General features: G+C 37.8%; 1 protein-coding gene across 2 annotated transcripts in view; it reads left to right on the top strand.

The window, feature by feature from the left end:
- The window catches only part of FER (FER tyrosine kinase), a 204,584-nt gene extending 181,959 nt beyond the window's left edge, over positions 1-22,625 (top strand). Inside the window, exons 19-20 of one of the 2 annotated variants that reach the window (XM_042451397.1) lie at positions 10,471-10,593; positions 15,564-22,625. In XM_042451397.1, the coding sequence (XP_042307331.1) occupies positions 10,471-10,593; positions 15,564-15,709 (269 nt within the window). In that variant the 3' untranslated portion in view covers positions 15,710-22,625. Of the gene's footprint in view, positions 1-2,458; positions 2,854-10,470; positions 10,594-15,563 lie in introns of those variants that run through there. The other variant, XM_042451398.1, reaches the window with a different exon arrangement.
- The last annotated feature ends 330 nt before the right edge of the window (positions 22,626-22,955 follow it).

The raw sequence follows: 22,955 nt of genomic DNA, 5'->3' as shown, positions 1-22,955 counted from the left end.
AGATATTTTATTATGTATGTATGTGGGTATATACAAATACAGGTATCCCAAAATCCAAAATATTTCTGGTCCCAAATGTTTCGGATAACAGAGACCTGTATTACGATTCCCAATCTTCTAAAAACAAACAAAAACAAAGCAAATACCCAGAAGGCTTAAGTGCCCTTTTATACTTAAAATATATATATTAGGACTCAGCAGCTTCTACGTGAACTTACCTGACTACAGAGATATGCTTCAGAGCCCTTTTCTTTATGTTCTTGGCCCTCAGAGATGAGGTGTGTATCACCATTCATGATAGGACCTTCATTGTAGTTCCCTGGGTGCATTTTCCAGTACCAAGTGAAAGCCTTTTAATATGGTCAAATCTCGTAGACCTTTATATTTATAATTTTTATCTGGTTGGTAGTTTTTATACTGCTCATATTTTATGTGTTTATACAGTGGGCCCTCTCCTTATGCGGGGGATCCGTTCCGGACCCCCCACATAAGGGAAAATCCATGTATGCTCGCACTCCATAGGAAACAATGTTTATATTGTCACGTGGCTTCCGCATAAGCAGGAACCAGCATATAGTGCACCCATGTATGGCGCCCACGTATGGCACAGGCGCACTGTATGATGCTATTGCCCTCTTAAAAATATTTTACTGTAGCAGCTCTTTGAGGTTATTGCTAGAAAAGTGGTCCATATATACACCCCCTATATAAATAAATGAACTGGAGTTGCCCCTCCGTTTTTGTGGACATCGAATACGCGTCCCTCGCCCGTTCACAGACGTTAAATGGAGGGGGACAAAATGAGACGCACACCCATGGCGCACACTGAGCTGCCCGCAGGAACACCACTACAGTGGTGCCTCGGGTTACGAAATTAATTCGTAACGCGGCCGCTTTCGTAACCCGAAAAGCCTTCGTAAGCCGAATTGCCATAGGCGCTAATGGGGAAAAGCCGCGTTTCGTGCGAAAAAGCCGAAAAAAGCACCAAAAATTTTCTTCGTATCCCGAAAAAACATTCGTAACCCGGAACAATGATTTCCTATGGGATTTTTTCGTATCCCAAAAATTTCGTAACCTGGGTATTTCGTATCCCGAGGTACCACTGTATTCAAATCAATGGGGCTTGAATACCCACAGTTTTCCGTTTTTGCAAGGGGGGAGCGGAATGGATCCTGCACAAAAACAGAGGAGCTACTGTATAAGTATAACACATTTTAGGTCTGTGGATAGAATTTTATGGTAGATTTCCTTGTTGTTTAACCTGTTTAGATAATCTATAACATACATACTTTGTACAGCGCTGTGTATAATTACAGCACTTTAGAAATAAAGTTTAATAATAATAAAATAATAACACACTTGATATAACAAGCAAGCGTGTAAAGTAAGTATAAGTAAAAATAGGTAGGAATTTCTTTAGAATTTTGGCAATAGGTTTTTCAGACTTTTACTGTATTAGCTACTAGGTGGATATAACACCAAAGAAAATGCAGTGCTTAGAAAAGAAAGAAGCTGTTCTCTCCCCCCAAAACCTTTTAGTTATTTACCCATCATTTTAATGCATCTTTCTGCTGTTGCCTCTGAAAATAAATAAAGGCATAGTATTAATGGAGAGGAAAAATTACCTATAACCAGACAGGCTGGTCACAGAAATAGAATGACTGTTCTAAATTAGAATGGAGGAACAGAGAGCTCTAATATAGAAAAGCACTTAGGTAACAGCATGTGTGCTTTAATCCTATGAAAAGGGTAATATATGAGTATTTTGAATGAAAGAACTAACTGATTAGAGGTTACCACATGTTGGTTTATTTTAAGGTCATGATATTCATAGGATCAAGGTCATACTACTTGGTTGCTCTCCATTACTTAGAACTTAGGTAGAACTCAAATAATTTTTTTCCAGAGAGTAAAACTTACATTTTAAGTTTACATCTATTAAACTACTGTAGTAATAAATGAAACCAGAATGTTGGTTGGTTTTTCAGAAATACAGTAGTGTAAGGATGGCAAATTGAATATCATAGGTTCATTCATTATTGCAGTCTTGCACAATATGCTTATGAAAATAATATTTACTGTACATTTTGATCTGTTAATTTCAATCACAACCTGCCTTTCTGGAAAAACAGTTATATTGCTACATCTGTGTGTTTAGAAAAAAAAAGCTGCACCCCTTGGATGCAACCTGTCATGCTGTTGCTAAAGGCAGAGTATTTGTAGCAAGACAGACACTTCTTTTCTGATTTACTAAAACTGTTAGGTAAATGGGTAAGTGTTAACTGTATTAGAGTTTGCCCTGACTCATGGTGACCCTGTGGAAGAGACATCTCCAGTCCCCCCTGTTGTTCACTGCTCTGCTTAGGTCTTGTAAACTCAGGCCTATAACTTCCCTGATTGAGTCAATCCATCTGACTTTTGGTCTTCCTCTCTTTATTTTGCCCTCTACCTTCCCTAGCACTGTTGTCTTCTAGTGCGTCATGCCTTCTCATGATGTGGCCAAAGTACAACAGCCTCAGTTTTGTCACCTTGCTTTCCAGGAAGATTCAGGATTAGTGTGTTCTAGGACCCATTTGTTTGTCTTATTGTATCCACGGTATCCTCAGCACTCTTCTCCAGCGCCACATCTGAAACGAGTTGATTTGTTTTCTGTCGGTTTTTTAAAATGTGCAGCTCTTGCATCCGTACACGGTAATGGGGAATACAGTGGCTTGGACAATTCTGACTTTAGTGCTCTGTTGTATATCTTTACACTGGGATCTTATCTAGTCCTTTCATGGCTTCCAATTCCTAGTCTTCTTGTTTCTTGACTGCAGTCTTTGTTCTTATCAGTGTTTGATCCAAGATATGGGAACTCATTAACTGTTTTGATTTCCTAATTATCTATGTTGAATTTATGTAGCTCCTCCATGGTCCTTATTTTTGTTTTCTTTATGTTCAACCATAAGCCTACTTTTGCACTTTCTTTTTTGACCTTTCTTAGTAATTGTTCTAAGTTGTTTTCTACTAGTAGTATGTTTTTATCCACATATCATAGATTGTTGATGTTCATGCTGTTCATTATGACGTTCATGATGTTCATTCAGAAATCATTCTGGATATTAAAGCACAGTGCCAATAAGCAGTATTCCTTCTCTTTTATGCATAGTCTATGAAGAGTGTCATGTAAAGGCATGTGTTCATTCCTTTTCCATCCTGTAAGAATATGTTCCACTTTACCCATTTCAGTGTACCTGCCATGTAATGTTGTGCTTACAGAATTTCTGAGTTTTTGCAAGTACTCGGTTCCTCCACTTGCAAAAGGCGTCATCACTACTTCCTCACTGAGGGGGGAGCAGAAACCTGTATCAGCGGCAAAGGCAACAGGACGCATTCCAGGGCTCCTTTGAAGATCCTCTCCCAGTAGAAATGGAATCAAAATACACATCTCAGTAACCTTGGCTAGAAAATATCACTGTTTCCATCAATTTCCAAAAGAGAGAATGCCATTCAAGCATTAATGGCTTTCTCTCTAGTGGAAATTGATTAAAAGGGGGGGGGCATTTACCAACATGGAATACTTGAACCCTTGGTCCTGATCTTGGGCTTAAGAGAAATAGAGAGCTCACCATCATTTTTGGAGCAGTCATTGCTGCTGCTTGTGTCCTTGTTCTACTCTCAGGTTAGTAACAGAGGGTTGACTTTGTAAAAGAGAAGCAAGACCTGTTCTGTCATTAGGCAAAGTGAGATGGTCATCTCATATAGTAGACTTTGGGGTCATAATAGTTTATTATTTATATTACTATTATTCTATTTTTACCATTGGAGAGTGATAGAGGCATTTATGGAATTTTTACCCCAACACATCAAAATACCTTAACTGACTTTAGGGCACTATATCTCCAGATTTGAGTGGATAGGAGTGCCATTCTGTGGAGTGTGCAGAGGAGCAATCTACAAGGTACTCAGGCATGGGAATCAACCAGATGACCTCAGGCAAGTCATAATCTCTCAGCCTAAGGCGAAGGCAGTGAAAACCTCCTCAGAATACATCTTGCCAACAAAAAGTATGCGAGGGTTGTTACAAGTTGGAGTCAACCTGAAGGCATATTACAACAATAAACCCTTGTAACATTTAGTACTTGTGAAGAGTTACTGTTGAGATGTTCTCTCTAAATAATATTATATCCCTGGTCCAAACTGTAGTGCTTCTATTTTTCATAGTTGCCTAAGCCTCTTGAAAAAACAATTTTTGTTCAGTGCAGTTTCATCATAACTTGTTCAGTTTTCCAAATCACTAATATATACCACATATTTTTACTGTCAGCATGCTTTGAGGGTATGCAGATATTATACTGAGAAATGTAATTGAATCTGCATAACTTATACTTTCTTTAAAAATGTATTACTCCTAACTGGCATTCCAGAATGTTTTTTAATGAAATGTCTTAAATTACTAGATGCCAAGCTCTAAAAGGAGGAGACAGGCAGACTTACAAAAGTAATCATACTACCAGCAGCTCAGTGAATGTCCGTAATTGTTCCCTGCTAGCCAGGCAGCCTTATTTAAATCAGCATGAAATGATATTTAGTTTTAAGTGCAAACAGAACTTGAAAACAGCAGAAGAGTTAGCATAACCCTGACCATCAATATCATTCAAATGCCCTTTGTTTAGCTTGGTAGTGAACAACACATCCTGTCTTTGAAACGATCAGCTTGTGAAATTCTTCCATCTTATAAGAGAACATAAAATCTCCAGGGGTAGGTGAACTTGAGATATCAGAACAATACATAGAAACAAACAAAATATACAGCAATGTTTACTTCGCTCTGTGAGTGACACATCACCAAGATGTTGCCTCAGGAGCAATGAGAGGTAAGATTTAAGCGTTCCTAGTGAAAATCCATGAGCAAAATCCAATGAAACCTTAGCAGACTTCAGCTTGTGCAATGCAATAGCAATAGCAAGTATAGGACATTTCTATACCGCTAATCAGTGCACTTAAGCACTCCCTAAGTGGTTTACAAAGTGTAAGCTAATTGCCCCCAACTATTTGAGTACTCATTTTAGCAACCTCAGAAGGATGCAAGCCTGAGTCGAGCTTGAGCCCTTTTGCTGGTACTGAATTTGTAATCTTATGGTTTGTGAGTGAGTGGCTGCAGTACAGGCATTTAACCACTGCACCACCAGGGCTCCATTGAAAAGTTTCCCTCCTCTTTGCCCTAGCTCAAAGATCCCTACGTTGCCACCTTCTCCAGAATATTCCCAAACTTATGGAGCAGATTTTAAGGTTGCACAGATGGATTGCAACAGAGAGCAAGAGCCTCTTCTCTTTATTCCACTGAAAGAAAATATTTAATTTGAAAGGCTAATTTAGACCCAAGTCTGATACTAAGCTTCTCAAAGGTATCCTGCATCTTCTACAGATCCACTGCTGCTGGACTAGTTTCAAAGTATCTCTGCTGTGAAAGCTGTATTGGGTGATTTAGAGGGTGAACACCCTCATGGGAAAGACTACTGTGGGAACTCAAGATTGGAATCTATAAGAATCTTTGACCTTTGTAGCTAGTATCTAATAATGTTTGACAAAGCAGCAGCATGCTTGATCTCTGACTTTGAACATACAGCAGAGTCCATTTTCAAACTGTAATCAATACAATACCATCCTGTTCTGAGGAGATATCAAGCTGGTAATAAATCTGATGAATTCCTGAGAAGCATCCATAGCCTGTGCAAGCAGATGATTGAAAGATACAGATATCAGCATTATGGCTGCTGCTGCAACACACTAGGATCGTCTGTGCTCTACAGAACCTATTTTAAAAGGGAGACGGGGGGGGGGGAGTAATGGAATAGTAATGTTTCAATTTCAGTTCTATATTACAGTATGGTCCAAAGAACCAGCAAAATCAAATTCACATATATAACATAAATTAAAAGTACAAGGAGCAATTAGTCAATACTAAATATAATATGTACTATGAAAATGTAACCACAGTTTATTATAGGAAAACATATGGATGTCACCTTGCATGTGATTTCATTTGAGTAGAGTGATGTATGAATTAATAACTGACAGATTTTATGACATGGTTGATAATCCCTTGGTCATCATTACACCACAGAAGTTTTTCTTAGGTTGCCCCCTGTCATAATGGGTTCTGGGATCAAAGTTTAAATGCTCGGGTTTTGGAAATAGATGGTTCTTCAGAGATTATGCAGCATGACCAGCACCACTTCTGAAAGCATAGTCCATATAACACTTAAAAACTTGGAATAAGAAAGAAAACACATAATATTTCATAGGGTCTAGTGGGTTCATGACTGAGCTGCTGTAAATATAGATTAACTGTTCTGCTCTCTAAATGTCAAGGTCATTGAGAAAGTGTGCCTTGTCTGTCTTATGGTAAATACTATAACAGTTCAATCTTGCAAATGTTTCCAAAGTAAATCCAATTGAGTGTAATAGGGCTTGCTCCCAAGTACGCTGTTTTAATATACAGTGCTATCTTTTCCTATCTTCTACTGCTATCTTTTGCAGACATTGTGGCATAATTCTCAGCCTTATAATACCAAGACATTGTTTGAAAATAACAACAGTGGCAACAGTGCTTGTGTTTAAAACATTTACTGCCACTTTGTTATACTGAACGGGAAACGGGTAATTTGGCCAGAAAGCAGGAACTTTACATTTGAAGTGGGATTTATACTAGGAAGAATAAAAGAGCTTATACTGTTTCAAGCTTTTCACATTTGTTTTCCTTACCAGATAGGGGCTATGAGGCAAAAGCTACCAAAATCCATTTCATTGTAAACTTATGATTTTTTTAAACAATTGTATTAGAGTAAACCTTATCAAGGATTTAATATGTTTTTATAAGCCCTTTTCCAAAATAATTCACAGTTAAAAGCAAGAACATTAATATATGATGAGAATGATGTTAGATTAAATTCATTTGTTTATACAGTGGAACATTATTATATGCTGGGGTTTGGTTCCAGGATCCCCCGTGGATAACAAAATCCGTGGATGCTCAAGTCCCATTAAATATAATGACATAGCAAAATGGTGTCCCTAATAAAAAAAGGAACATCAAGGTAAATTTATACTTTTTTGGAACATTTTCAAACCGTGTATGCTTGAATCCGTGTATAAAAAATCCGTATATAAGAAAGGCCGACTGTAATACATAATGACAAGTCTACGTTTTAGACAAATTTCAGTATTTTAAAAGAGCACCTGAATTTTATTTATGGGTGCAGTAATACGTTTTTCAATTTTAGGTACTATTCACTTGGCATCTTCAAAATCTATCCATCTAAAGCCATCCTTACTTAATAATAAATAATAATAATGTGTGGAGTCCTAAGACTTGGCTAAATGTGCCTTTCATACTGCACTTTTTTTTTTACTTTGCAGTATATCATACTGCCAAGGAAACAAGCTCTTTTACAGTATTAAAAGTATCTTGTTTCTTCAGCAGGGAAAATAATGAAAACGAGAAATTAAGACTGTACTTACTTTCACCAGACAAAATGTACTGTATGATATCAGAGCTGTAATCTGCAAAGGATCCCATAATCACTATCAGTCATCTTACACACACACACATGCACACACCTGATTGTGTGTGTGTGAGAGAGAGATGTACACAGGCCTCATCCACCCCTTTTGACCAACCTGGAAATTAATAATTAATAAAACTATTTCAGACCCTCACAGGGTACAGGGACGTAGCCAGGATTTTAGGAAGGGGGGGGTCCAGACTAAGTGCCACCATTATATTGGGGCTTGGATGCGGCAGTGCAGCAGCACACACCATTCATTTTTCTAATGGAAGGGGGGGGTCCGGACCCCAAGAACCCCCCCTTGGCTACGTCCCTGCAGGGTAGGGACATGGTGTAATATTAAATGGGAGAACTCTATCCTTCCAGACACTTTTGGGAGTATAGTTTTCCATATGGAGGCCGCCTTTCTGGTTATCGGGGGGCACCAGAACCAAGGGCAACAACAACAACAAAAAAAGCCTTTTAGAGTCCATGCATGTCCTGGGGACTATACCCCTCTGGTATAAAGGTTTCCTTCTGGAAACAGACATTAGGATTGATCACTTGTAGGGAACCTTTGAATTGCAGTTTACATAAAATTTAAGTTGCCTATGTAGATTCCTTTGATAAGTAAATGTTACTGGTGTAGTTCTAGTGCCCTGTTTTAAGCTATTTTTAAATTATAGAATACCACACTCTGAATTCTTTCAAGCTCTGTTGTGTTTTATTTATTTTATTCACATGGAACATTATTTTTGCAAAATAAGCATTTGAAGAATGGTTCAAAATATAATGAACTATGTTGGAAAGTTTTTTGTGGGTTTTTCGGGCTATGAAGCCGTGTTCTAGAGGAGTTTATTCCTGGCATTTCATCAGCAGCTTGAAGGGTTGCCTGAAAGGTGACAATAAAATGTTACAGTCCGCCCTTCTCTTATGCGGGGGATCCATTCTCTTGTGTAAGAGAAAAAATGTGGATGCTCAAGCCCCATTCAAACAAATGGGGCTTGTGCCCGCAGTGGTGTGGCGGCGGTGCATGGGCACACGCTATGGGAGCGCGCCCCATTCATGTGAATGGGACACTGCGCCTCGTGCACTCCTGCATGGTGTTGAGCATATGCTCAAAGCCATGTATAATGCGGGCGCACTGTATAATAAAATAATTAAAAACTCTTTTTAATAAATAATAATAATACATTTTATTTGTATACAGCTTTTCCATAGATCAAAGCGGGTTACAGACTATTAAAACCATTACAAACCATTTCATAAAAATAGATAAAATCCAATAATACATTCATAAAAATATATAAACTCTAAACACAATCCTTCAAGAGGGTAAGGCAGAGAGTTGATGGCAACAGAAATATGCAACATCATTCTTCAGAGGGGAAGGCTTGACAAAAGAGAAAGGTTTTAAGCCTCTTTTTAAATGTTTCTAGGGGGGTCAACAGACGGAGCTCCTCGGGAAGACTGTTCCAAATCCGGGGGGCCGCCACTGAAAAGGCCATCTGGGAAATGGAAACATATTTGGACGAAGGAATTTCCAACATTCTTCCCAGATGCTCTGAGTGTGCAGGGTGGATTATATGGGGAGATGCGGTCCCTCAAGTAACTCGAGCCCAAGCCATGTAGGGATTTATATTTTTTGGATTGTGATATAAAAATCTCTACAGCCTAAAAATTATTCTCTTTGAGTGACTCTGTAAAATTGTGATATTCCATGCTCCCTTCTCAGAGGTTGAATCTTTTGCTTTTTCCCATGTTGTCCTTCCCTTTTTGGACTATTAAAGTTGTAGTTTTTTATAGTGCTGCCAAAGTTCCATACCTGCCCACCATTCCTCATGACAATCCTCCTCTGTGATATTTAACTTACACAGAAATTCGTAATGCAGAGGTATAATAGATTAACAATTCATTCATTATCATTCAAATCCATTAACAGTTTTAACAGGCATTTAGATAGTAAAAAAACAATGGAATGAGTAACAAGGTTTCATGTTACTTTAATTAGTTGCAGTGTGGAGAACCTGCCATTTTTAGCAATTTTAATTACAGTTGTCCCTCTGTTTTCATGGGGGATCTGTTCGAGATTCCCCCCTCCCGCACAAAAACGGAAATCCACCAGTATTCAAGCCCCATTGGCTTAAATGGTGATGCGCCTCCACAGGCACTTGCCATGGGTACACGCCCCATTTTATATCCCTCCATTTGAGGGACACAGATTTTAAGTCTGCACAAATGGAGGGATGACTGTATTTTCATATTGAAAATGAATAGTACTATCACTTTATTAATAATTAATATGGCAAATTATTGTAATTCTCACTAGAATAAGCAATTTTAATGACTTATTTCCAAAATTAATATTAACAAATCAGTTTTAACACTAACACTTTCAGGCTCTAGAATTCAAAGACCTAACTGTGTTAATGCAAAACTTTGTGGGCGTAGAGATGAGGCTTGAAGCAACATCTTCCTGCCTTGTCCAGTGATGACCATAATTAAAATTGAACTTGTTTCCTCATCTCCACACCCACAAGGTTTTGCAATCCCATGGACATTCTCACACACAAACTGCTATATAGGTCTGTTCCTGGACTCTACCTCATGCATTTGAGGAAAAATGCTCTAGTCTATAAAATTCATGCTACAAACTTCTCTCTTTCAGTTAGTCTTGAAGGTGCTATAAGATCCCTTTGCATACTTCCAGGCTCTGTCATATAGAACTGTCATATTTTCCTGCCACTTTGCCTAATATGGAGTTCCTGAATCCCAAAGCTGGGTAGGAAATGTCATTATTTTTTGAACATTTCATCTAGGGAAACATAGGAATCATTTGGCATTGGTTTGTATTTTACAGCTTTCTGATAAATACATAAGACTTACTCTCAGGACTCCTTTATTGTCTGCTCATTCCCTCACCATCTGTTTTCATCAATAGGTCGATACACTTCTGAAAGTGATATATGGAGTTACGGAATCTTCCTCTGGGAGACCTTCAGTTTAGGTATATGTCCATACCCAGGAATGACTAATCAGCAGGCACGGGAACAAGTGGAGAAAGGTAATTGCAGTGTGACTGTGGTGAATACACTTAAAGTTAGGAAATTCTGTCTTGTCCTTTGTGAATCCATGATTTTCCCGACTACAGCAAAGTTTTCCACACAAAGAAATCTACAGCCTAACTACAAACTTTCCAAACATGGGATAGATAAACAGGAAAATCAACATTATTGTGACAAGTATTTTTCTTAACTGCATTGTGTTGGTATCAGATTTGTGTTTTGCAGAAACAAATATCAATGCCTGATAATTTTGCAAAAACAAATTATCAATATCTTGGCAGTAACAAGGTAGAAATATTTAGATACTATCTAATGAAAAGGTCTGTGACTCATTTGAGGATATGCCATGATCAGTTTGTTGTCTTTAAGATGCCATGGGACTCATTGCTTTATATCCGTGGACTTTTTCTTCAGCATTTAAAATATAAAACAAAGGGAAAGGGTCACCAGCAGTATGATGCAACATATGTCATTCAAACATTTTGTTGGTCAGGTTAGAAGTTGGAGAAGAGAGTATTTAAAATATCTTAGGAATTAACAGGAAGAGTGACATTTCCCCATTTGCAAATATTTTTAAGTGACTTTACCTAAATGGATGTGAAAGACTCATTCATTCTGCCTGGTTGGTTCTGTTTGGTTGTTTGTTAATTTACAACAGAGGTGATCAAAGGACAGCCCATAGATCACACACATCTCCCAAACCTGCATTTCCAGGATCCCAAGGATGAATGTTTTATAAACGTAATTGTCCCTCAAATAGTCACTAAGGCCTATAACTTTTTGTGGGTTTTTCGGGCTATGAGGCTGTGTTCTAGAAGAGTTTATTCCTGATGTTTCAGTCAGTAAGGCCCTTGAAGCCTCTGAAGTCCTGAAGACACTTTTGCTGTGTTTTTGCCCTTCTGAACTATTTTAGGCTCTCTGTCTGTGTATTCAAAACTAGAAATGACTTCTGATTGTTTCCAGTTTTGAAAAAAAAAGCCTACTCCTAGGCCTAAAAATATAGAAGGGGCATAACAAAATTGTCCTCCATGCCACCTAGAGGCAGGAGGAATTTCAAAAAGAGAGTTGTCCCAAACAGTCCAGGCAACCAGTTCAGCAGCTAATGAGCAGCACAGTCACAGAGTAGCTTACAGTTCAGCACATACTCTACTTTAGTAAATATAGTGGGCCTTCCTTATCTGCAGATTTGCCTTTCCCAGATTTGAGCATCTGCAGATGGCAAGCCTGTATTGTCTCCAGTGGCAGAGTGCATGCAGCCATGCCGCCATTGGGAACAAAAGTCCCTTTCCATCCTCCTCCCTTCCCTCCCTCCTCCCTTCCCTCCTTCCTTGCTTCTTCCGAAGCTTCTACCTCAGCTTGGCATTGGCAGTAGAGTCTGCCACCCAGTCATCCAGGGCCGAGGCTTGAGTCTCAGAGCCCTCTTCCCAGGCCCAGCATGCGGAATGGAGCCTCTGGGCTCCAAAAGCCAAGCCTCAGCCCTGGCACTGGCTTCTTTTGAACCCCGTTGGCTGGAGGGAGCCAAGAGGCTCTGTCCCAGGTGCTGGGCCTGGGGACAGGGGCTCTGAGACTCAAGCCTCAGCCCCAGCCCTGGCCACCTGGGTGGCAGACTCCGCCTCCAAAGCCATCAGGGCAGAAGCCTCAGAGAAAGCTAGGAAGGAGGAGGGTGGACTCCAGTCCTATTCCCCCTGTGGTGACTTGGGGGGGCCTTTCCCTGGAGCCCTTGGCGCCCTGTGCGTGGCCCTTTACTCCCAGGGAGTCCCCTCTTGTCACACTTTTCCCTCTAGGATCTCCTAGATCTCCATTCTCACTCCCTGTTGAGCAGAATGAGACCCCTGGAGGTCCTAAAGCCGCGCTGCCACCACCCAGTGAATGAACTATAAATTATTAATTATATTTATAATAGCTCACAGCTATCCCTTCCCCACACACACTGGGACTTGTGAGGAATAGAGAGAGAGAGAGATCTAGTTTCAATAGCCGAGTCCAGGCACGTATACAGGAGCAAAGAGAGAGAGACAGCTGATACTTTTAAAAGAAAGGAGTTTATTTTAAAGAAATAGCATAGAATAAAAAGATATCATTCGTGCAGAGTCACCTTGCTATGCAGGTCTAGAAAGCATAGTTGCAAAGAGTTCATTTCACCCAAGCCATTGTTAAAAAATAACAAAAGGCCTAAACGCACTAGCTAACACATTCCTAACTACTCACAGAAGATGGGATTTGTAGTCCTTTTGAGTTCCTGGATGCAGGGAGGGCCCCCTGGCCTCTCGACCTGCATTCCCTTGAGTCTGTGTCTCCCAGACTCAAAGAGACAGCATCTGGTTTCCCCCTCAGGAGAGGATCAAGGGAGAGACAAAGGATCGCATGGCTGCACAAGTCCTTTTTAAAGATTTCCCATAGAAAGTTCTTGAATCTCGCGGTTCTACTCTCTGATTGGTCCATTAGACCTTACATCAGCTATGCTGTCACAGCTCATTAGCATGTGATGTCATCTCTCATTAGCATGTTCCTCCTCCCAGATTAACCCTTTGTAGTTCAGGAGAAGTTCCCAGATGATTGGAGACCCAGCCATCACACCCCCTAATGGACAATGAGACTTGAGCATCCACAGATTTTGATATATTGTGGGGAGGGGGACCAGAATGGATTCCCCCGTGGATACCAAGGGCCCACAATACAAGCCACAAGTCCCAAACAGTGTTCAGCACTGTCTAAGACAGGTAAATGGCATCCAGAATCAATTAGCATAGTCCAGGTCATGTACGCAGTCCAGGGTCTGATAGGAAAGGGAATGTATAGCCTGTGAAAAATGCTAACTCATGGTTTACATACAGAAGTGAACTGGGATCTTACAGTGGTAATGTGGCTTTCATGACGCTAATTATATGTGTGAGCATGAGTGAAAATGCTCAAAAAACTAGAACAGAATGTTCTGTGTAATACAGCTGATTGTAAGCTTCTGAAATCTGTTTTAGGATTTTCTTTTTGAAGAGGTATGGTAAAGAGAAAGAAATCTTGGAAATTATCACACTACACTCTTAAGAGCGTTGCTATTCCACTATAACTGCTCTAGCTGCCTCCTGATGCATTCTAGGATTTGCAGTTTAGGAAGGGCATTTAGAATATTCAGCCAGAGAGCTTTTAGGCTTCACTGAATGACAAACATCAAAATGCAGCAGGAGGCAGTCAGAGCAGTTAAAGTGGAATGGCAACACTTTAAGAATGTAGTGCTATAATCTCCCTTAAATGGTGGTCAGAGTATTACTTATCAGCGGGGTTATAGATCATGCTGTTTCAGACCCCTGAAATTCAGATCAGTTGTGTCTTTCTTACTTTTCTTAAAATACTATGTCTTAGCATCAGCAAAACACTGGGTGGAATTTCCCATCATGTTGTTCATCTTTTCTTTAAGATCTGCATGGCAATAATCGAAAATATGCCTGTAAATTTTAAAGAAATGTCCTGTCTTTAAAATTAAAGAATATATAGCCTATTTATTCCAGGCCCTGGAAAGTCCTCTTTCAGTTTTACAATAAATAAAGATTTCATGTTTGAGCACCAGGGAGAAGGTTTTGTAGGCTGATTGAGCAAAGAAAACAATTTGCCATGAGCAAGAGAATTCAAATGAATTCAAAATTAAATTGCAGAGAGACCTGATTAAAAATGGTAAAAACAGGTAAGACAAAAGAAATGTCAGGATAGGAGAACTGTGGTTAAAGCTGCAACCCTAAATGTGCTTACTTTGCATTACTTTGATTCCAAGTTAAAGCAGTAAAACATCCAAACAAAGCAGAAGAATTCAGTTGCAGCATAAATACAATAAGTTGAAATAGTTCTGAAAAATCATACTTGAATAAATCCATTGAAATCATGTTAGCCATGACAAGGGCTGAATGAGAAATGTGTTCCCTTCCTAATTTCAGTATAAAGTTGCCAAATAACACTTTCCAAACATTAAGGCAGGCCAGAATGCCATCTGCCATCAAAATTCATGCATTTCTGAGTTTTATGATGCAGTTAAAAAAATCATAGAAGCATGGGTATTTGAAGTAGTGCATGCATATATACATACAGAATAGTTTTGCACATAGTCTATTCTATGCACAAAATTTATTTTTTTATTTCAAAATATACATTTGCAAAATTACACATAAAAATGTTCATATCACTAAACACAAAAAACTGCATATTTCCCACAAAATACATGCAAAAATACATATAACCTTTAATGTAGATTTTAAAAAAATCAAAATCCAGTGCAGAAATTAAATGGCCTGATATTCAAAGTGAAGATCTGGAATAAATCAAGCTTTGAAAGATTCACTCAACTTTGGGTAAGACTAACTAATGTCACATAGATTTCAATTTCATGGGTCTTCCTTGAGTACAATTAAGTCTGTATCTAGTCCAGACAGAAGATGAAATCTATATTAAGAGGGCACAAATGTACTAATAATGAGAATTAACACTTAAACAACACATTAGTTTTGTTTATTAATATAATACTTTGTTGGTTGATCTGGCACAGTAAAAAACAAAATAGAACTATGGAGCCAATATTTTAGACAAATTATGATCTGCAACTGACAGTGTGACATTGGTCCAAAACATACTGCAGAAATAATCCAGTTTGAGACCAGTTTAACTGCCTTGGCTCAATGCTAGGGAATTTGGGGGATTGTAGTTTTGTGAGACATTTAGCCTTCTCTGTCAGAGAGCTCTGGTGCCACAATAAACTACAATTCCTAGGATTCCCTAGCACTGAATAAGAGCAGTTAAAGCAGTCTCAAACTGGATTATTTCTGCAGTGTGTTTTGGACAACTGTGCTGTTCATATGGAGTTTTAAACATATTCAAATCCAATACCTTAATATTCTGCATGAACTCTAAGGACATTTGGTTATATAATTCTGTTTCACATACATTTCCAATTGTTGTCCTCTTCTTTCTTTTCTAAAACATGTACTAGGCTATCGAATGTCAGCTCCTCAGAAGTGCCCAGAGGAAATCTATAAAATAATGCAGCGGTGTTGGGATTACAATCCTGAAATGAGACCAAAATTCAGCGAGATTCACAAAGAGCTCTATGCATTGAAAAAGAAAGTGACATCATGAGAAAGTAGCAGGACTCAAACTACAGGACCCTTTTCCTTTTCAGAAAATTAATATTTTATGTCATGAACATTCTGCATTTCTGCATCTTTTTTCAATATTCTTCTAAGATTCCTTTTTTTTTTTAGGGGAAAAAAAACCTTCAAATGTGTCCAGGCTGGAAAATGTCAAAGATACCTATGTTAAAGAGAGAGTGCTTACCAAATGCTTTATTTGCAAATGCAGTGATGTTTCATTTAGGTTCTATGCAAATAGACAATGAGTAGATGTAAGGAACTGTCACTTCTTTATGTTTCTGTGATAAACTCTTAACAGTGTTTTAGGGCCTGTTTTTCTGCTTCTGATTCCAGGTTCTCACAGCAGTCATACCTGAAACTTGGGCAGTATAGTTCCTACAGAATTTAAAACTGAAGGCAGAGTTTTCAGGATTACCTTGATTTAAAAGACTATACAATATAGTGCTCTGGGAGGAAAATCTAATAGAATCTTGGCTATGTGTGTATTATTCATTTAAAAGTAACATAATATAAAAGCTTAACTATAGAATGAGGAATGCATGCAGACATTTCAAGACAGTAAACATTTCTGATAGTAGGCATTATTTATTTCCAGTTTTAAAGCAAGGAAAAGAAGCACAATTCTCCAGCGAAACATGCACAAATCTATGTGTGGTCTTAACTTTTATCTGCATAGACTGGAGAAGAATAAATCCAAAGCTGACTCCTAACCTGTGATATATCTGTCAGGAAATACTGCAGAGAGGGAAGAGCTGTGGAAGCATACACTTGTTTTTGAATGTTCACATTCAGAAATGCTGTCAGGAAAAAAAACTTGTTTGAAAATGAGAGCGGCATATAATGAAGTAGCATTGATTTTTGATAAGGAAGAGGAAGTGAATTATGTGATTGGCTTTTGGAGCTCTGTGAATTGTTGTTCCTGTCTGTATGCAGCTGAAGCTAGGAAAAGGCGGCTGGGGAGGGGGATATATTCTGTAGGCATTCTTTCCAAAAGGAGTGAAATGTCCCAATTATACATATGTGAATGAAATGTGATCTTCTGTACATATCTGGCACTCTGAAGATGCTACAAATTTGAAACATTCAGTAGGACTCCAATTTTCAAATTGCACCCACATTCTGCTAGGTTTATTCAATAGACAGTTTTCATACACAGAATTAAAAGTTGATGTCAACATATATGTGGCCTCTGGGCAAAACAGAACAAGAAGACTGTTTTGAGGCTCCAGTGGGAGCTTCATACATAAATTTATGGTATATGCTCAAGCATCTTCAAAATTGGCTTCAAATTGTGTTGTTTGGTACAGTAGCACCAAGATGTTGGTGAAGTCTTTGATGTCACTACATGTTACCTGTTTAGCTGGCCCCTCAGGCCACAGCACATTTGTTCTTCTGTATGATTTTGTGGTAGTAAAGTGATGAAGTCAAGCAGGGTGTTTGCTACTTGTAGTCTAGAAAGGTTGATGCCATTAAGGTGATGATAAAATGTAATGTTGGTGTAAAATGGTGAAGCGTTGTATCAGATGACACATTCTCCAGCAAATGTGGAGTTGTTAGTAATCTGGGTCAGGAGAGTCAAGTCCTTCTTGACTCATGCACAAACAATGGTCTATAAATTCAGAATCTAGTGTAGCAGCAAAAGGGTTGGGAAGGAAAATGTAGTGTTACATACTTTACCCTGGAATTTTCTTGTTTAGCAATGGGCATACACTGATCTTAAAATAGTTTATTTATCACAAATGGGAAACATTACTTGATTACTGTGATCCTAAAGGGATCCAAAAAGAGTGTGCCTTAATTCACTGGCATTCCAAATGCTCAAGGACTAAGTGCTAGCTAGCACCACATGGGAAACACCACAGATTTGCCCAATTGTAGATCTTCATCTATGCATACACTAATGTATAAATGTAAGGACAAGAATGTATTTCCTTTTATTCACTGTGTTCTTAATTTTTCTTTTAAGGGCTAATATTTTTATATAGGAGAGGGTATACCATTTCTCAAAGTCTTTTGAATGTACTGTTCTGTGTCTTAATTTGATGAGCAGGACACCCTGTCCTGATCTTCTTGTACAGATGTAAAGGATAACTGCTATTTATATTTCATTTATGCAAGCAGTTCAAATTTGCAATTCATGTCAGACTGCTGATCAGATTGAAAAGCGTTTTTCTAAACATGGAATACCAGTAGAATTTTAGATATCAGTTTCAATTTGGGACATTACCTTAGTTGATTTGTTCTCATGAAGCATGTTTGATGAGTTGACAGCTGAAAGGTATTTGTATTTTACACAGTTTTATGGACCACTGTGTTCTTAACATGTAACTTAGTAAAACAGTGCTCCTGTCACTGAAAACAGTTTCAGCTGTTTATATTAGGAGGTTAAATTAATATCAGGCAGATTTACACATGATTTAATATTGGCTGCGAAGATATAATCAAGAGGAAGAGATGGGCCCAATGTGTCCTGGTGAATTAATGGCAGAAAGTCAAAACATTGCATTATTTGAAAACTGGGCTTTGTGACAGAACAAAGTTATAATTCTCCAGCCCACCTTGTGGGAATATGCATTGTTAAATAGGACATTGCCATTTGTCTTCTTCCATAGCTGTAAACATCAGTTGAGTTTGGAATTGCTGAGATTGGAGATGTCTAGGAAGTCAACGTGCCGCAGTGTGCTCATTTCATAATTAAAAGCCAAAACTTTTGAATATGCCATATAAAAGGCAGTTTGAACTCAGTGATTTGAGTCCCTTTGCATAATTTTTCATTTTTCAGAATTATGATTTTTTTAAAAAAATTAATGTTAAATTCCAAGCAAATATGACATCCTGCAAATTAGAAGCCTCTTATTTAAAATGTGCAATGTGGCAAACTCATATGAAGATATCATGTCCACAGTGAATAATCGTTTACAGAGACACAGAACTTTTAGTAACTTTCCATTTTGCAAATATTTATTGAGTGTTACAGCTCTTCATTTGAAAGGTGAAGCAATTCATATATTTAGCAAATACCACCTCTTTGTTTACTAAAAAAATTCAAGTAAATACTAGAACAGTTTGGTAAATAGAAAGTTATGAAGATAAGCCACCAGCCTATTTGTTTAGAAAACAGTTTTATCACTTTACTTATTAAACTGTGCTGCTTATTTTCATCTTTTATCATCTAATGTTACTGCATAGTCTAGTGACCTTGACAGCACAATGTAGGCAAATACATTACCAAAAGAAAACAGTTATAACTACAGCCTTTGCTATTATATTTAATCGGCTGGTCAAATTTTGTAGCAGTTACTTTCTCACAGAAATTACCAAAAATTGCTTTCAAGTCCACCATTTTTAGTTGGGGTTAAGTTTGGAGGCTCTTAGAAAAGTTCACTAGAGATGCAGTTTTCTTTTTTACAATTTGCAGTGGTTCTGTCTCGGACAAATGAGATGTGCTGTTTTTATTTTATAATATACATATAGGAGTGCAATGTTAGAGCCAAAGTAATATCTCTCATAAATGGTGTGTGTCACTAGGCTGGCTTTGTTCAAGGCAGCTAGACAGAACCCTGTGTGACCCGGGATGTATAGGAGGAGGTTAGTTATGCCCCCCCCCCCTTTATCAGTAATATTTTCTCACCAACATTTCCCCTCAAACCTACCTTTGCTGCAAGTAGCTTTGGCAAAGATAGAACATGTTTAAGTCAGAAAATGGCTTGTGGGAGTTCTTCCTTTTCCCTGCGCTGTGGTCTCGATTCAGATCAGAAGCTGGTGATTTTATTGTTTTTAAGGAAATTACCCTGGCCAGTCCAAAATTAATGTAAAACATAGCTTGGTTCTTACTTGTTTTTTATTATTATTAATTTAGATAAGAAAATAGACTTTTTGTGGTCCTGTAATGCCCAAGTCTAAGCCTTGAATAACAAAATCAGATTCACTACTAACTACTATGGTGAAAGAAATATAATGAATTAATTGATGAGCAAAGAGGAATCCTTAAATGCATTTCCTTTTGCTTATCTATTAATTAAATTAAATTAAATTAAACTGGCAGAAAATTTTATGGAGGGCAATAATCATCATCTGAGAAATATAATGCAGAACATAATCCTACTGGTGTTTTTTTTTTTCCCTTTAAAGTTTGTCATCCTTTTGTGTTATAATTGTTCTGATAGTTTGGGGTTTTCTTTTTTGAGCTTAGTGATTGTCTTACAGGTCCATCAACTGCTGCTTTCTTGAAACCTAAAGCAGAACCTGGTTGAACTGTTGCCCGGATATCACTCTTTCCTCCCTCAGATGTTAGAACGTTAGATCTTGAAACACTGAAAAATATAGAGAAGGGCAAGTGCACACAGTTGAAAGTTATATCCCTCTTTCTCTTTATCACTTGTCAGTAACTACAAACAGGAAAGGAAGATTTTGGAAATCTAGATAGCTCAAAGAAGCTGGTTTTCTCAAAACTCATTGTGGAGCAATTGAGAATAGGATGCAGAAATATTCATTTTGGAGGTATTCAGAAATTTTCATCTTCAGTTTAGAATGTTCAGCGTATTATATACAGTAAAGTTTCATGCATGCACCAAAATTTGCCACTGGCATCAGATTTTCAAGCTACTTGTTCTGCTTCAGTCTTTGTGCATCAAGGTTCAAGGTCTTGAATTTTTCAGGTTCATCTTTCATACAGTTAGGCACCCTAAATGATGGGTGTTCCCATCGATATGGAAGATTATAAGCAAAATCTGCCATCAGTTAGCAACAAAACATCCTTCCCTTGGATCTTCAACCTCATTGCACAAAGGTGAGGAGTAGGCCGTATATAATAGATCAATAATCTAGGCCTTAAATCATAAGAGGGAATAGCACAGTCTAATGCTAGGGCAATGCATAGCTGCCCATAAAGATTCCTTTGTACATAGGAATTGCATAACTAAAGGAAATTTCTTTTAGGATCTGCCAGTAGGAGACTTGAATGTCTATGGACTATAATGTATTGGGTTATTTTTTTTAAAAAAATTTCACAGATGTGACAAGATGATAGAGAAAAATTAGACAAAACCACAAACAAAGTTCATGAAACTGACACAAAGCTTCTCCAACAACCTTGCTTTGAAGGAAACTTGAACTTCAGATATTTTTACCTGAATGTCAAATAGCAATTGTATTTTCAAAATTAGGAACCACCATGAAATGACATGGTTTAGTGAAGTAAAAGTGCAGTTTATGATTGCATAGAGCACCTGCTCAGAGCTTGAAAATGTTTTATTTTAGCCTCTGATTCCCAGACTCCCTGAGGCAGTATGGTCACAGGTCATGCTGTTTGAAGGATTCTGGGAGTTGTAATAACTTTTCTCTATGCATGCATAAAATACTATTTTATTGAAGAATTGATCAATTGTACAAGTCATGTGAAAAACATAGCAATCAAAAGTGGCACGTTGACAAACCTGCTTATAATTACTAGCAGGTTTGCATCAGTGATATAATTTTAGCTCTGATTGTAAAATGCAGACTGCCTCATATGACAGAAGTAGGATTTCATGTACATCAAGGGAAGACAGAAAAACCCTCCAGGAGTGCCATTAGCAATAGAATCCAAGCAGAACTGTACATAAGAAAAGAACACTTTCTAAGCCAAAGGAAAGAGGTCAGTGCTGTGTTATTAATTTACAGAGGAAAGATTCTTCTTCAAAGAGAGAAATGCAAGAACAGCCAGCACAAACATATCGGATTAGTTGTTTTCCAGTGTATCCTGGATAACACAGGAAATTATTATTTTTTAAAAAAATGCCTTTAGAAAAATGCAGAGGAAAGGAAAAATACAGGCTCCTTAGTTTTGTAGACCAGCAGAATAATAATAATAATAATAAGTATGTATAGTAAACCTGACCCACCCTTAGAGTCTACCTGTGTTGAAAATCTCTGGGGAATGAATTCTGTCTCTTTGTTGTCCTGATTCTGTTCTTGTGATATAGTTGGCTCTTCAGTTGTAGAAGAGCTGGATTCGTGAAACACTTTTACAACATAATTCTATGCCACCAAATGCCATCTGTGTCAGGCCTTACACCATAACATACTCCACAAAGATGTATGACTCACCCATGTGCTTTAAAATGAATATTTGCTCTTTTTAATGCCTAAGGAATTACATGATGATGTGATGGGAGAAGAATCACATTTCTCTACAGGAAAAACATGGTTGATTTGACAGCTGTAGATGAGGTATTTTTCCAATTACATTTTACTTTTACTTTTTTTCCTTCTTGTGCTCATTGCACAAAATTGGATATGGTCACTGGGGCGTATTTGACTAACAAGAGTTTAAGAATGTTAAACATTTTGCATGGGGACACTGCAATAGTTTACAGTTTTTTACATACACATATTCTGGTGTAGATGTGTGGTTTTCTTTTCTTTTCTTTTTTTTTAAGTTACTGCCAATATACTCACCAGCAGGTTTAATATCAGGTAAAGCACCTTTTATGCTCTTTGTTGTTTAAAAATAATATATTTGTGAAACACATTTGATAATACATAACACTGGAAAGGATTGCATCTTCCCAAAAAGTGCAGGTGCTAACAAAGGGAGGAAGGGAAGCTTTGAGTGGCTTTCCTAGCTTTTAACAAGAGTCGGAATGATAGCTTATGTATACTTTCTTAGTTGTCTGTCATTTGTAATATTAACAGATCTACATTTTATCTTTTATTTATTTGCCAATTTTTTAAATATTCACATTTGAACTGAACCTTATTTCACTTTCCTAGCCTGTTATAAGAAGGGATCTTCTGTGTTCATAGTACATTTGCAGATAATTTTGAATGGGATCTTTCTCTTTGACTGGACCAATTACCACTAACCAGGTCTATAAGACCTTTTTTTACTGTATTCTTTCAATAAATGTACAATGTTTGTACTGGGCGTGTCTGAGCTCTTCTTTGATGGTCGGTGTATTCCATTTTGTCATTTAAATAAATTCTACCATTCACTGTAAATAAATAATTATCAACTATAAAATATAGCTACTGTGTTCCTAAGATTTGGAAAACTGGCTTCGAAATTGCAGTATGGGAGCCAAAAAAAAAGTGAGATACATCTTTTAAAAAATTAAATAACTTTCACATCTTTTCAATTTTTGCATTTGGTTTCTAATCTGAGTGGTTGATGCTGCACAAATGCTTCCCAGCTTAATGGAAGGTGCTTATTCAGGAGCAGATCCTGCATTACATGTAAATGTCCCAGCCAT

This window comes from Sceloporus undulatus, chromosome 2, assembly GCF_019175285.1.
Source record: "Sceloporus undulatus isolate JIND9_A2432 ecotype Alabama chromosome 2, SceUnd_v1.1, whole genome shotgun sequence".
In the NCBI taxonomy this organism is placed as follows: Eukaryota; Metazoa; Chordata; class Lepidosauria; order Squamata; family Phrynosomatidae; genus Sceloporus; species Sceloporus undulatus.
Note: the sequence above shows the minus strand (reverse complement) of the source record. Positions and strands in the feature narration are given on the sequence as shown.